The sequence below is a fragment of the Gallinula chloropus genome, assembly GCF_964237585.1.
Source record: "Gallinula chloropus genome assembly, chromosome: 6".
NCBI classification, from domain to species: domain Eukaryota; kingdom Metazoa; phylum Chordata; class Aves; order Gruiformes; family Rallidae; genus Gallinula; species Gallinula chloropus.
The window spans coordinates 21,809,486-21,825,555 of NC_140091.1; the positions used below are offsets into that span (position 1 = coordinate 21,809,486).

Below are 16,070 nucleotides of genomic sequence, written 5' to 3' on the forward strand. Positions count from 1 at the left end.
ATATTTGCTGCTGAGTGCTCAGTGCTTTGGAAACAATTTATAAATCAGGGCCCGAATAGTGTCTCAACTGCACTAAAATGCATCAGGAGTGATGCCAGAGGGAGCAGTGGAGTTCCTTCCGCTGCCATCTGTGCTCCAAAGCTGGGTGCCCAAATACAGACCCAGAGTTTAGCATCTCATTTCTGAGGAACTGAAGTACAGAAGATTTTGGTGTTTAAGTGTGGCTGTTTCAGAAGGCTGGCACAAGAAGCAGGTCTACTGGTTTGCTTGCTCAGGATAAAAGCTTCATTCCCTCCCAAAGAACAGGGAAGGAAAAGGAAGAGATTCTTCAAAACTCGTGCTTAGCTGCTGTTCTGTTCTTCAGAAGACCTGATCTACGGTGGCACCAGCAGGCACTAGAGGACAAGCAACGGGAAGCTGCTGCTTGTCCTCTAGTTTAGTAAGAAAGCTGACAGCGACACGAGAACATACCTTGTCTGTCAGGATCAGGAAGAATGAGCTGTCATGGAAAGGTTAAAAACCAGAGTGGAGCCTGGTGCAGGGGACAGCAAGTACCTGCCATGGGCAAACCATGTTCTGCCTTTGGTGTGTGCTGCACCACCGAGTCACCAGAACTTCAAACAGCAGCAAATGTGGCAGCAAGGCCTGAGCAAGTGCCTTGCATGTAACACACACACACGCAGCTGAGTGGGTTACTCACCAACTGACCCTGTGGCACACAATCCACACAATCAAAGTAGATGTATCAGCTGTTTGTGGCAATGTGGCCACCCTGGTGCTCCTGCACCGCGCGACCGCATCAGTTCACAGCATGCTTTCTGTCACTGCTTAGTGGGATTTGGTAAGAAGAGAGGTCCCTTAGGGGTCATTAGAAGCAGCTTGACAGCTTGGGGCTTTCTGCTTACTCGGTTTTCTTTTTTAAAAAGCCCAAGAGGCTTCACAACCTTCACTATATCCACATGCCATATCCAAAGCAAAACACACACACAATAAAACCTCAAGAAGATATTTTTTACCTCTTTTTCATTGCCGGTTATCATTTCCCATGTCCCATAGTGGCCTTTCTCCTGTCGGAAGAACTGAATGGCTTCTAAGAATGCCTCAACTTCATATGTGGTCTGCTTGAGAAAATCTAAAGAAAACAAGAAGTTACACAAAAGAGTTACCCATAAACAACCTTTAAAAAAATATCCATCCTTTTCTGATGCACTTTCCTGTCTCATGAGCATCCCACAGTAACATGTAAAATCCTTTACTAAGCCTGAACGTCTGGAGGCCTCGGGCTTTCGGTATGGTTTAGAGGTGCAATGTCGAACCATCACGTTGTGCATTTGAACTAGCAAAAGCTGTCCCATCTAAGCTGATTATACAACCACAGAATACTTTGGGTTGGAAGGGAACTCAAAGCCCTTCTAGTTCCAATCCCCTGCCATGGGCAGGAACACCCTCACTAGACCAGGTTGCCCAAAGCTGGGCAGCTGATACTTTAACTGCTAAGGTAAACTGATGCCAGGCAGTGTTAATAAGGAGGTAAAAGATGAGGTAAAAGAGTTTTATGGCAGGAGCTTTGTCTGTGGCAGTCAGTGAGAAGTCATTAACATATGACAGCTCATCCCTTGCCTCTATGCCCATGAGCAAGGTGAGATGGTACATGGGAAGACTGACAGCACATACCAGGGCCAAGAGCTGGGAGCTTCTGCTTCGTTAATTTAAGATTAAGAGTTAGGGAGTTACAATAACGACAGTGAGCTGATTGTGGCCAGTTGTATGCCCTTGATAAACTGTTGAACCCCGAGCTAATGCTCCCCAATAATCTTTCATTAAGTATTCATAAGGAAGTGATGATCACCATGATTTTTCACAGACACTGACCTGGACAAAGTAAGCTCAGTGCTCATACCAATCAAGCACAAAAACTTTCAGATAAAATGGTGCTGCTTTCCCTAAATATTTCAGGAATGTTTAACCACAGCTCTAGAGTATCTGGTTATCATCCAGGGTGCTGCTGCTGGATGGTAGCTCTTCCCAAGAACAAGGCGGTAGCCTGGTGACTCTCTGTTGTACAAATGAGACCACAGCACAGAAACACCGGAGAAGTGGCCGAGCTAGTTTGGGCTTAGAAACACTGCTGGGTAACCAGTCCTGCAAGAGGAATCACATCTCCAGCAGTGTGCTCCCTCCAGGCAGCTAAAGGCTTTCAAGGTACTCACAGCCAACAGTCTTCTTCACAAGAGAGCACAGAAAACCTCGGCTCATTAAGACTGCAACAGCAGTCACCGGACTTGTTGGACTAGGGGAGAAACAGTCCCTCTGCCTCAAAATGTGGAAAAGTTCCCTAGGGCACTGAGGCTGCCTGACGAACCTGACTACACATTTCAGGCTGAAAAAACACCGCTGAAACACTTGGGGAATGGAAGTGTTGTGCCTGCTATGAAACAGAGCTGCAGGATTATTCACTGAGACCTGGACAGGCTGGAGAGCTGGGCAGGGAGAAACTAGATTTAACAAAAGCACGTGTAGAGTCTGGCACCTGGGAAGGAATAACCACTTGTATCAGTACAGGCTGGGGGTCACCTGTTGGAGAGGAGCTCTGTGGAGAACGAACTGGGGGTCCTGGTGGATAACAGGCTGGATGAGACAGCAGTGTGCCTGGGTAGCTAAGAAGGCCAATGGGATCCTGGGGTGCATCAAAAGGACCGTGACCAGCAGGTCAAAGGAGGTGATCTTCCCCCTCTGCTCTGCCCTGGTCAGGCCCCACCTGGAGTGTTGTGTCCAGTTCTGGGCTCCCTGGTATAAAAAAGACAGGGATCTTCTGGAGACAGTCCAGTGAAGGCTACAAAGGTGATTAAGGGCCTGAAGGATCTCCCCTATGAGGAAAGGCTGAGTGAGCTGGGGCTGTTCAGCCTTGAGAAAAGAAGCCTGAGAGGGGATCTGATCAGTGTTTATCAATATCTGAGGGGTGGGACACAGGGGGAAATGGCCAGCCTCTTCTCACTGTCTGTGGGGACAGAACAAGGGGCGATGGCCTCAAGTTGGAGCACAGCGAGTTCTGCACCAATATGGGAAGAACTTCTTCCCAGTGAGGGTGAGGGAGCCCTGGGACAGGCTGCCCAGGGGGCTGTGGAGTCTCCTTCTCTGGAGATATTCCAGACCAGTCTGGCCACCTCCCTTTGTGACCTGTCCTAGGGACCCTGCTTTGGCAGTGGGTTGGACTTGGTGATCTCTGGAGCTCCCTTCCAACCTCTACTATTCTGTGATTCTGTGTGATTCTTAAGGGAAAAACGAAGCCACGGTGGTTTACTGTCCCCTCTTTAAGGTGCTCTTCTTGCAGCCTTGATCAGCTGAATTGAGGTAAAAAGGAGGGAAAAGGAATGGCAATCCTTGCACAGGTGAGGATGCTGGTGCCTACAAACAGTTGTTACGTGAAGCACCGGAGGGTAAAGTCTCAAGGCCTGAACATCAAGCAAAACCCTTCTTTCACCTCCTTCATGAAACTTCTAAAGAGAGAAGCTTTGTGAGGGGCATGTGTACACGTCAAGGGTAATACAGGGATTAGAGAAATTATGGGAAACACGAAGGATTAACACTGCAGCAGTACCTGAAACGTCTCCTCCGTGTGCTCTGCACAAAAAGGAGAGCTACAGAAACCCACTGTTACTTTCAACCCCATTTCCCCCTGGCTACTGCTTGAACACAGTGCTGTAGGAATTGTAATTATGTGAGGGCAACAAGCTTTCAGGGTCTGTCACTATGTGAGGGCAACGAGTTGTCGCATTTGCCGAGAGCCCAAACTCCAGAATCTGCCGTTGCAGAGTCTCCCCTGTTGCTTCAGGAAGGTACGTTATACACACTGAGGCACAGGAAACTCTCTCGGTGCCACTCTGTAGACACTGTCCCTGTTCCACAGGGTAAAATCCCACCCATTCCTTCACTGCCACCGCCATGGTTCTACAGCAAGTCACAACAGGATGCTAAAATATCAAGTAAAAGTGTTGCAAGTCAGGCTGGTCACTACCAAGAGAAGAACATCCTCTGATGGCACCTTTAAGACAAACATAAGAGTTTTCCCTGAGATGTTAGTGGCATGTTCCATCTGAAGGCTTTTGTCCTCCCAAAATTAAACTGACTATTTTGACGAGAAGAGGGACGGGCTTGGCTGGGAGAGAACTGCAGCTCCCACAGCCCTCCGATCATGACTCATATGTTTTCCTTCCTCACAGCTGTGCTCCCTCCTACCCAAAAGGGACAACAGACCATCCAAAGGGCTGGATTTTGGACCTGCTGAGATGATGATGTGCCAGTGCTGTCAAGAGTCTCCCTTTTAAAATCACAGAATTTATAAACTGCATGCTCAGGGGAATATTTTCTCTCCATTCCGACTGTCTCCAACTCTGTAGAGAAGTGGGAAGAAGGTGCTAAAAATCCAAAAGCGATTCATTGGAATAGTTCATGGGAAAAATATCAAGCTGGAAGTGCCATACGAGCCCAGTCACTCATTCTTTCCTACGCCTGTAGACATGTGAGAGAAACACAATTATGGCAGCCTCAGCACAAAACCAGCTCAGAGCAGAAAGGAAGCTTTATCCTTGGAGGCTGCTACAGCGGCTTGATTTAGGCCATTTCATGCTCACTTTCCATAGGAGGAACAGATTGCATCAGCGATAAGGCACTGACCAGCCAGATCCATCCTGCACTGGGCTGTGCAGAAGCTGCTGGAGAGGCACACAAGACAGAGGCACATTCATGGGATGTGCCTCAAGAAAAGGGAATTGTACCCAAGCTGAAAGGAGCTGTGGTGCACGTCTTCCAGGATTTCAGCAGGAGACAGCCAGGGCTTCTTGTAAATCAGATGTAGCAGTTTATGAAAATGCTCGAGGAGGGGGGCTGGCTTGGCAGCCAGCTCCATTGAGCCATGGCAAAGCAAGAGAAACAATGGACAAGCTGTTGGGGTAGCCCCGTTTGCGTGCAAGAGGGAGGATGGCGCGTGGGAGATGGAAGCGGGCACCGCAGCTGCAGACAGGGCAGGTGGCAAAGCCCAGCGGTGTCAGGAGCAATTGTTCATCCATCAGCAGAAAGGACCACGGGTGCTTCCCTTTCCTCAATGCCCTCGCAGGGGCTGCCACTCCAGCAAACCTGGCAGGCACCTACCATGAGCAATGCAGCTGCCCCCGCTGTCTGCAGACAGTGGAGCATGGTAGGAGAGCTTGGGGCAGTGGTGGTTGTAGTTCCTCCTTATCCAACTCCCATGCAAAGCCATAAAGTTTGCTGGATGTCCCCTGAAAAAGGCTGGTGAGGCTTTACCAGTACCCAGACTGATGCTACAGACTTATTCCAGGCTGGTCTCCACTTGGAAGATTATCTGAGCAGCTTCTCCAGCCACTAATGAATACAACATCATCTTATTTGAGGAGAGCAAACCAAAATCATCTTTGGTTTTGCTCTGTTTAATTTTAAAATAAGAAAACCCACCCTGAGACTTTACATATCCAAGTGTGGAGCCTAATTTTAATACTAGAGAAGATACTGCTATTGCTGACCCTGGATTCCTTTTACAAAGGTAACAGAGTGATGCCAATAAAGCTCCTTTTTAAAAGCCAGAAGGACATCTGAGAGCTCCATGACTTCAGAAATCTCCCCGCATGTACACGTCTCTCAGAGGCACAGATGAGTGTCTGGTCCTGCAGAGGTGTTTGTAGGACTGAGCTTCCTTGCAGCATCCAAACAGCTTAAATCCCTTTCAAATAAATAAAACCTCAAAGATTAAGTCATCAAAGCAATGCACAGAGGATCAGGCCACCTGACACCCACTGCCCCTCCATCAGTGTTAATTTAGAGGCTCCCTGTCCTAATTTCAGCTGTACCCAATGGTTTGGCTGCTGTGGGACTTGCAGTCTCCTAATAAGGTGCTCCAGGCTGTGAGCTCCTCCTCTGTCACATCTCCTCCTATGGCAAGGGATGAGGAAACCTTCACTTCCTATGTGCTCTCCCCTCCATCCAGAACAGCTGCACCTTTGTTTAGAGATGGATGTGGATGTTTGGAGATGGATGTGGTTTTTTCTGGCTCACCAACATGGTGGCCTTGTCTGTAGCCATACATCAATTGGTCTCACATCAGTCAAAGGACTGAAGACCACTGTGCAACAAACTTCTACACACAGTCTCGTTATCAGGGAGGAGAAGTGCTGCAGCCCTTCCTGCCTCTAGCTAAAATTGTGAGGTCTCAGCAAATCCAGACAGCATGGAATCTGTACTCCAACACTCCAATTCAAACCTTGCACCTGCAAGCACTGCTGCCTGCTGTGTCCTGCAGCAGAAAGCTCAAAAACAGCTGATGTTTAATCACTTAGGTGATTTTTTAATTACAAAGGCAGGTGCCTCTTTAACACTGCAGGTCCTAACCTGGCAAGCTAGCTGTTCAAAAGCGGGTATTTCAATACCCAGTTTAAACTGGGTGCCCCTCCAAACGATAGCTATCATGAATGAAGCTATTCAAACCCATCATTGCAAGAAAGGGGAAGCTGAGGCAGTCACCACACCACAGGAGTGCCAACCGTTGTCTGAAGACACGTGGCATGTCCTTTATCCACTTACAAAAGACAAAGGCAGCGAGTGAAGCCTTCCTGTCAGGAGCAGAACAGCCCGTTTCTGTAAAGTCTGTGTTTGGGAAGACCAGGGGAACATCCCTCCAGCTCCCAGGGACTTCAATCAGATGTGATACCCGGGCAGCCAGAACCTTCCACCTCCCAGGGCGCAGGGGATGGCTTTGCTGCACCCAGCCACCAGCACTTCCCAGCTCCCTTCAGTGACTCTGCCAATGGGGAGTGCACCAGTTTTTTGGACACAGCAGTGGCATTACCACGTTAAAAGCATTCGGAGAGCCAAGGACCCAGTCAGGATGGTTTATGATGTGTAAAAACAGACTGTGTCATTCTTCAAAAGAAACTGAGTACCCCTATTACAACCCAGTAAACCTCCTCCTCCTGCACAGGTTTTGGTTACAATTCATTTATTACTTTGCTGTTACTAAAAGCAAAGGGGTGTATCAACTGCGGACAAAGTGCTTGCCAAGCCTGCCAAACCACCACGAGCAAGCTAAGCTTTTTGGCTGACATTTCACAAAAGGCTGAAGCCCAGAGACATAGATGAACAAGTGTTAAAGCAGAATCCAGAAGCCTGAGCTCACAGAGCACGGGTTTTAATTAAAGAAATGCTGATTCTGACATAACGCCCATCATCTGACTCCCAAACCTCGGAAGTTATCCACCATGGCTTCATCTTTTTCCTGCAGCACTCACATCTCCAGAATAACATCTCCAGAATCTCAGAAACAGAATCACAGAATCACCAGTTTGGAAAAGACCTTTAAGATCATCGAGTCCAACCATTCCTGTCCTATGCTAAACCATATCCCTGAGCACCTCATCTACCCACCTGTTAAACACACCCAGGGGCCGGGACTCAGCCCCCTCCTCCCTGGGCAGCCTGTGCCAGTGCCCCATAACCCTCTTGGGGAAGAACGTTTTCCTAATATCTGATCTGACCCTGCCCTGGTGCAGCTGGAGCCCATTCCCCCTCATCCTGTCACCTGGTTGAAGAGACCATCACCCACCTCTCTACACCCTCCTGTCAGGTCCCTCACTGACGGGAAGAGCGTCTGTCACTCACTATAATTTTTGGTATGTGATACGTTGAGTAGAAGTCACATTTAGTTTCATGTCATCTCAGGGAAATATTTCCTTCCTTCCTCATCTACTTGGTGGAAAGGTGAAGGCAGTGCCCTGACATCTAGTTTGGGGCAATTTCTTGCTAGGACGAGAAAAATCTCTGTACAAGTATCAGTGAAGAGCCTTCTTTATTGTGATGCTACAAATGCATAGCATAAGGTAGATAAAGCTGCAAAAATTATGGAATTTGAAATGTCTTCAGTCTCAGCTGAAAGATGTTGCTCCCACCACTTAGTATTTCCACTGGACACTGCTACCTCCAATGGAATAGATTTCATGCTAGAAAAGCTAATTACATTGTTCCCAATTTTCTTATCCTTCCAAGTCATCCCCCTCTCACCTCAGCATCTTTTTCTTTCAAATATATTTTGATTGTTTTTTTTTTCTCTCCCTAGTAAGCGGCTCTTCAATGAAACCCCGAAATTCTCAGGGATTTTCCTTTTTAAGTGTAGTTCTTGTGAAACAGGAAAGAAAATACACAACCCTGAACTAGAGGGAGGCCGTTGAAAGAGAAGGAACCTACAGGAAATCTGGGAAGGGTTGTTTGTAAGGGCATTGAGCAACAGGACAAGGGGTGATGGGTTTAAACTAGAGCAGGGCAGGGTTAGATGAGACCTTAGGAAAAAGCTCTTCACTCTGAGGGTGGTGAGACACTGGCACAGGGTGCCCATGGAGGTGGTGGAGGCCCCATCCCTGGAGAAATTCAAGGTCAGGCTTGATGGAGCTCTGAGCGACCTGATCTAGCGAAGATGTCCCTGCTCACTGCAGGGGGGTGGGACTAGCTGGACTTTGAAGGTCTCCTCCCACCCAATGCATTCAATGATGCTATGATTCTGTGATCTTCAGGAAATGTGGTCCCTGAACCACCTAAACACACAGGAGGTTCCTATCTCCTGCACTGGCACTTCACAGGAAGCTCTTGCACACTGTCAGCCACTAAAGGATTTGGGATGAAAGCAGCTGGAGAACATCAGGGACAAAGAGATGTTCCTGCAGTTGAGGAATCATTCTGCCAACCTCCTACACCACAATTAGGGGATGCCCATCAAATATTAAATTAACATGACAAAGAAGGATTTCCCTTTCTAACAGTGATCTCTGTAGCCCAGGTTTCCAGCAGTAGCATTTGTTCCTGGATTTCGGGTAACACCTGCCTGGGAATTCTTTGCTGTGGGTGGGGACTGTAGCTCATATAGTTTGTGTTTAATGCTGAGCAACTTTCTCATGTGAGGTGTATGAGTATTGCATCACAGAGAAGACAGTGGATAGGACCTGGGGAGATGGCTGAGAGCAATATCATACAATCATCATGCTGTCAGAAGGCCAAAACCAAAACCCCGAGTTCCCATCACATTCTAGGAGCTGTTCCTTGAAAGATACTAAAGAAAATTACTTAGAAAGGCCACAGCCATCAACTCTGGATAACGAGGTCCTGAAAATCTCCATCTCCAAAAAATAAGCAAACGGTCCCAACCCAAAGGAGACCACAGGTAAGAAAATGGAAGGGAATCCATCTGGACTCGATGATCTCAAAGGTCTTTTCCAACCTAGTGATTCTGTGAACTTGGGGAGACGAGGAGAGCTTGGGAACTGCACCTCAGAAAGCACAGCCTGCCCAGGGCTTGTAACACAGCTACAGCACCTCTAGAAATGATCCTCTGCTAAAAAGACACACTGCTGACTTTCACAAAGTGGGCTTCTCTCATATTAGTATCCAAAGTGAGGACAAAGCAAAGCCTGCAGTGCTACAGGCTTGGGCAGGGGGCTGGAAAGCTGCCTGGCAGAGAAGGACCTGGAGGTGTTGGGTGACACCTGGCTGACCATGAGCCAGCAGTGTGCCTGGATGGACAAGAAATGGCATCCTGGCTGGTATCAGGAATGGTCTGGCGAGTAGGACTAGGGAAGTCATTGTCCCCTGTCCTCAGTGCTAGTGAGGCCCCACCTTGGGTGCTGCGTTCAGGTTTGGGCCCCTCACTACAGAAAGGACGTTGAGGTGCTGGAGCATGTCCAGAGAAGGGCAACCAGGCTGGGAGGGGACTGAAGAACCGATGTTACAAGGAGTGGCTGAGGGAACTGGGGGTGTCCAGTCTGGAGAAGAGGAGGTTGAGGGGAGACCTGATCAGCCTGTACAACTACCTGACAGGAGGGTGTAGAGAGGCAGGGGGTGACCATTTCTCCCTAGTGGCAAGTGATAGAACAAGAAGAAGTGGTGTCAAGTTGTGCCAGAGGTATAGATTGAATATTAGGAAAAACTTCTTCACAGAGAGGGTTGTCAGGCACTGGAACAGACCGTCCAGGGAAGTGGTGGAGTCTCCATCCTTGGAGGGCTTTAAAAAACAGCTAGATGTGGTGCTGAGGGCCATGGCTTAGTGGTGGTTGTTGGCAGGTCAGGGTGATGGTTGGATTTGATGATCTAAATGTTCCCTTCCAACCAAGACAATTCTATGTTTCTCTGATTCTAATGCATACAATGCAAAATACAATGTGGTCTTGGAGGAACCAACCTCACAGCTCTGATGTTTTCCTGAGAGCTACATAGTATCATACTGCTCATAGATCATGTGGTCTAAAACTGCTAACCACTAACAGAAGCTAGATGAGGTCACTTCCAGACAGGATACAACCCTGCAATAATGCACTGTATTTATAGCAAAGCAAGTTTTGCAGCACAAGTTCCCCTGGAGACCATCAAAGCAACATTCAGCAGGTTTTGCTACTTGCTCTGCAGTGCACGGTGCCTGTATTAGAGCTGTTCAAAGCACCACCGGACAGATTACATGGCACCTCCCACGGTGGGCATCAACAGCTTCACATTTCAGAGTCTAAAACATGAGGGCACTGCCTTAACACACACAAAGGATCACGACACTGCTCACCTCCAACAACATCTAAGCATCTTCCAAACCAGCTACTGTATTCCTGGTGCATGCGAGAATTTTCCTGCTGCTGAAGTTTGATGGTGGAACTCAAATACAACCCCATCCCACACTAATGAGCATCTTCACAGCTCTGAAAATAGGCTCACAGGTGGTGGGCACAGGGCTCTTCTACACCACCCCACGCTTGGTAACGCGGAAGAAAAGGAGCCTCAGCCCAAGGCATGGAGGTGAGAGAGACAGGAAGATGGTGTTTGTGATTAGGATTTGAGCGCATTAATCACCCCGGCGTTTCAGAATGACTGGCACTCCTACAGACACAGAATCCTAGCTTGAGTCCAGGCAAGTGTGCTTCCTGCAAGAGCAAAAGCCACACAGTCTCAAAGAACTGACAGCCCAGAAGAGGACAAACCATCTTTACCTTAAGGAAAATGTTCTAAGTTACACAAAACATTTCTGAGTTGTGCCCTGAGAAGTATCCTGAGTTTTGGAGCGCCCCGCAAGCCTCATCAAGGATACTCATAGCAAAGTGTTGCGATGGCATTAATATTCCTGTGGAAGTTTATGTATCAGGTTTGAAGAGCCCACTTGGACATAGACACCTGCTGGGTCTCAGCCTCACCATGGGGGTGACAGGACAGCTGATCCTACTAACTGTGAAGTGATGCCATTAACCACAGCACAGGAGCTGCAGCAACAGGAGCCAAGTCTGAGGCAGGCAGGCAAAGAACACAACACTCCATCTCCAGTCCCACCTTTTCCCAGCCCAAATCATCATGCAAGCTTTCAGAAGGTCCCTCCTCCCAAGCCAGTGCAGAAGGACATTTCTCTTTAAGGTCCAAAAAAGCAATTTCCTCCTCAGTTCTACTTAGGTTCTTCAGTACATTGTCTGAAAAAGGCAAGAAGAAAATCCTCCTCTTTGGCTGCCCTCTCTGGAGAGGAAATGCCACCATCTTTGCAACATGAAGACTCAAGAAATCTTTCTAAAGTCCTTTTTGGACAAACGACAGCTGCTCTGCATATGGAGATATATATTCTCCAGCTTAAGTACTGAATGCCATCTCCTAAACCTTTATCAGTAATTATTCTGAATTACAGCCCAAGAGGTGGTAAGCCCTACCAGTACTATATGCGTGTAACATAGGAAAGCTGGAAATAACGAGTAGATGGGTAGATGAGGTGCTCAGGGATATGGTTTAGCATAGGACAGGAACAGTTGGACTCGATCTTAAAGGTCTTTTCCAAGCTAGTCATTCTGTGATTCTGTGATTCAACACCTGCCTGCTGAACATAGGGTAGAAACAGGAAATGTGGGGGCAGCGAACAGCAGCCCTAAAAGCCAGAGACAAAGAAAAAAATACCTGAAGCTGTCCTAGCTGTCTGACATGGCTGAGCTGAGCCAGAACACGCTGTGTGAGCTCAGAGGTACGTCTGGTACTTCTCTCCTGCTAAACATAATTCTTCACTGTACTTCTTCAATATATGTGTTTCTCTAATATTCTTTATTATTATTTAAGGCAAAATTGGAGATGACGTGATTGGCTCTGAAAGTCCCCCAGCTTCCTCTGTCATAAGAGCGATCGTCAAGATAAGGATGTGAAATCAAACCAGATGAATGGCAATAAAATCACGAAGTGAAACTCCGTGTCTCCCAGAATTAGCTCATTGTACTTTCCTTCTCATGGCACAGACTTCCCTCTATCCCAGCCCCAAGCCGTCGGGCTGCTTCACTTCTAACAACAGATACCACATGAAACACGGCAACTGGTAACCCTGGATAGGAAATAAGACCTCCTAAAGTAACAAAACAGAATCATAGAATCACAGACCGGTCTAGGCTGGAAGGGACCCCAAGGATCACAGAGCTCCAACCCCCTGCCACAAGCAGGGACACCAACCTCCAGGCCTGGAGCCACACAAGGTTGCCCAGGGCCCCAGCCAACCTGGCCTTGAACACCTCCAGGGATGGGGCACCTACGCCCTCTCTGGGCAGCCCCTTCCAGCCCCTCACCACTCTCTCTGGAAAGAACTTCCCCCTAAGATCTCCTCTAAACCTAAAATAGCTAAAATATTTAAATAAGAATTCAGAAGAAACTTCTGTTTCAGGGCATACAAACATAAGGGATTAAAACCCAGGGAATAGGAAATAATTAGAGCACCGTGAATATTTCGAGCATTCCACTCGTTGGTGCTGTCTGGGCAGCACTTCCCCATCAGGGGTTAGGTGGCCATTTCAGCAGTAAATTCCCCCAAAATTTGAGGTGTGTGGTTCTCACCGTTTCACCAGGAAAATAGGGATGGAAAGGGAACCTGAGTTATGCCCAATCTGCGGGTGAAAGTGGAGGGATCATGGAGAAAAAGGCAAACCAGTGAATTGCATGCTACAGCCTCCACCTAAACTGGGACCGGAGGTTTAGGAAACTGGAGGAAAAAATAGAGCCATTTCCTTCCACACTCCAACTCAAGTACAGCTTCTCTATAAACCCGGGAAGCTTTTAAAAGTCCATATTACATAAATCCCACACTGACGAAGGTCTGACCTCCACAGATGCTCCAGAAGAACAGGCCCCCTTCAAAGAACAGTGAACAGTTAGCAGCTCCTCACCATCAACCTAAAATGGGCAGGCAGGAGGGGCGAGTTAAAAGATAATATTATGGGCAGAAAATTCTCCTCCTTGCTGCTCTTTCTGTTGGGAAGTTGATATGAAAGTGGTATTAGGATGTGTATTTTTGTCACATGCTGTTGTTCTCCTGAATTAGTGATGAATCCTCACAACTGAAAACAAAAATATAGTAATACATTGTAGGAACTGAATGAAAGTAGGATCATTAGATGTAAGAAATTCTAATGCAGTCAGCATGACTCGTTTCTTACTAAAGCCAGCAAGACCAGCTCAGAAAGCAGGAGTTCTCCAGTAGCCCTTGGGCTGGCTTTGGTCTTAGCATATTTGGCACCTCAAACATTTCTTTTTGAGATTTACTGAGCCAGAAAAGGCCGCACGATGGCCCTGGGGAAAGGCAGCAAGTGCCCTATGGCATTAAGGAACGACCAAGTGAAATGAAGGTTGAAAATCCATGGAGCCCTGTACCCAGAGAACTGCACGTTCCTCTCTGTATGTGGGGTTATCTTTATCGAGAGCCATCGCTAGGTCAGTATTGCTCTACACCACTGCATTTTACTCAACTCCTCTGCATGTGTTGGTGATTGTTCTGCTGCGAAGAACATCCTTTGGCTGACCTGCGTTAGGTGTCTATTTACCCCATGCAGCACTACAGGCTTGGGGGAGACTGGCTGGAGAGCTGTCAGGCAGAGAAGGACCTGGGGGTGCTGGGTGGCTGCAGACTGACCATGGGCCAGCAGTGTGCGCAGGTGACCAAGAAGGCCAACAGCATCCTGGCTTGTGTCAGACACAGTGTGGCAGCAGGGCCAGGGCAGGGATTGTGCCGCTGGACTGGGCACTGGTGAAGCTGCACCTCGAATGCTGGGTCCAGTTCTGGGCCCCTCACTACAAGAAGGACACTGAGGTCCTGAAGTGTGTCCAGAGAAGGGCAATCAGGCTGGGGAAGGGGCTGGAGAGCAAACCTTCCAAGGAGCGGCTGAGGGAGCTGGGGGTGTTCAGCCTGGAGAAGAGGAGGCTGAGGGGAGACCTTATCACTGCCTACACTGACCTGACAGGAGGGTGTAGAGAGGTGGGTGATGGTCTCTTCAGCCAGGTGACAGGATGAGTGGGAATGGGCTCAAGCTGCACCAGGGCAGGGTCAGATCAGATGTGAGGGAAAAGTTCTTCCCCAAGAGGGTTATGGGGCACTGGACCAGGCTGCCCAGGGAGGGGGCTGAGTCCCCACCCCTGGGTGTGTTTAATAGACAGGTAGATGAGGTGCTCAGGGATAGGGTTTAGCATAAGACAGGAATGGTTGGACTCGATGATTTTAAAGGTCTTTTCCAACCTGGTGATTCTGGGATGCTGTGATTATGGAGATGTGAGTGCTGGAGGAAAAAGATGAAGCCATGGTGGATAACTTCTAGTTTTGGGAGTCAGATGTCAGAATCAGCACTTCTTTTCCAACCTGGTGATTCTGTGATTCTAGCATTCTGTGATCACAAGACCTCCCCTCAGTTCTGCCTTTCTCTATGTCATTTAGCCAATGCACGTACCCCTTTCATCTACCATATTCACTGATCAAATCCCAAAAGCTCTTAGACCAGCAGACTGGCCCGTTCCAATGTTTTCTACCCAAACCTTTTCCCTGAGAAGTGAAGCGGGTGTTTCAGGGCTGCACACACCGTGTTCTTTAATGCAGCCTGCTGTGTGTCTCTAACTGCAAAGCAGCTGGTAAAGAATGGACAGTTTAGAGGGAAGGAAGCTGCTTGATAGAGCTTCTGAGATAAGGGCCAAGATGAGATAGTTGCTCCTCTGTGAGTTTGCAAATTTGCAGTAGTTATTTTTTCTCCTGGGAGCACAGTCAGTCGTTAACCTTCGCAGGAGAAGGGTCACGTGCTGGGTGGCAAAAGGCCATTCTGAAAGGTATTTGACTCCAACTCAGCCAGGAAAGGGAATGCACTGCAAGCATGGATGATGTTAGAGCAGCCCAAGAGCTGCCGCTCTCACTCTGTCCTTCCCACATGCCGCACTGGCAGCAGGACCAGACTTACGTTCCCCCCAGCAGTAGCTCTCAGACCCACCCCATCTCTTCCATAGCTGGCTCGGACCTGTGGTCCCTCCAGTACTGGACCCAGTCCTGTGGTGTCTCTGGCTGCTGGCTCCCACAACTCCTCTCCTACTTGCCAGATAGTCCAGCTTGAAGTTTGCTACTGAGCACAGCCCACATACACGCAGGGCGGGTGGAAGCTCATCAGGAGAGCTCTCTGGGCCCACCAGACAAGGAGCCCTGAGCTCTGCGCTCCCTTCATTGCAGGCACTGGGACCTTTCGCATACATCTCTCCAGGTGCTGACACCTCAAACCCGTGGAGTCCCTGTGACCCCATGGAGCCCCCAGGGCCCCCGTGGAGCCCCCAGGCCCTCGTGGAGCCCCCAGGACCTGTGGCTCCTTCACTACTTGCTGGCACTTAGACCCCGACATGGAACAGAGAGCACCCTCCCCGTGGCAAAGAGTTACAAGGGGAAGTTAGTACCAAGGCAGCACACACCATGGAGATCAGAGGAGGGGCTTGGTTGGGCAAGCGCACGTGACTGACCCACACTGTCCCCTTTTATCTCTGTTATCCCTCACTTGTTCCTCTCCAATCCACTTTGATCTGGAGGCATCAGGAAAGCAAACTTGCAAAGGGCAAAGCGGGAGCTGCCCAGGTGACTCAAGGAACTCAGATGAACCCTACAGGGATTAATCTGTCAGTCAGCTTCCAGAGTCGGGGCAATTCACAGCATCTTAGCGGTTGGGGCTGGTTGTGCTGAAATATTTTTAAAGCCAGGACTGGTTAGATCTGGATTGGCTTAGGATGATTTTAAA

At 48.6% G+C, this 16,070-nt stretch overlaps 1 protein-coding gene across 1 annotated transcript in view; it reads right to left on the bottom strand.

The window, feature by feature from the left end:
- NIBAN1 (niban apoptosis regulator 1) overlaps window positions 1-16,070 on the bottom strand; it is a gene marked incomplete at both ends in the record, with an annotated part of 70,860 nt that overhangs the window by 16,726 nt on the left and 38,064 nt on the right. The window contains one exon of the mRNA XM_084266433.1: window positions 1,017-1,132. Coding sequence (XP_084122559.1) covers window positions 1,017-1,132 — 116 coding nt within the window. The remainder of the gene's footprint in view (window positions 1-1,016; window positions 1,133-16,070) is intronic.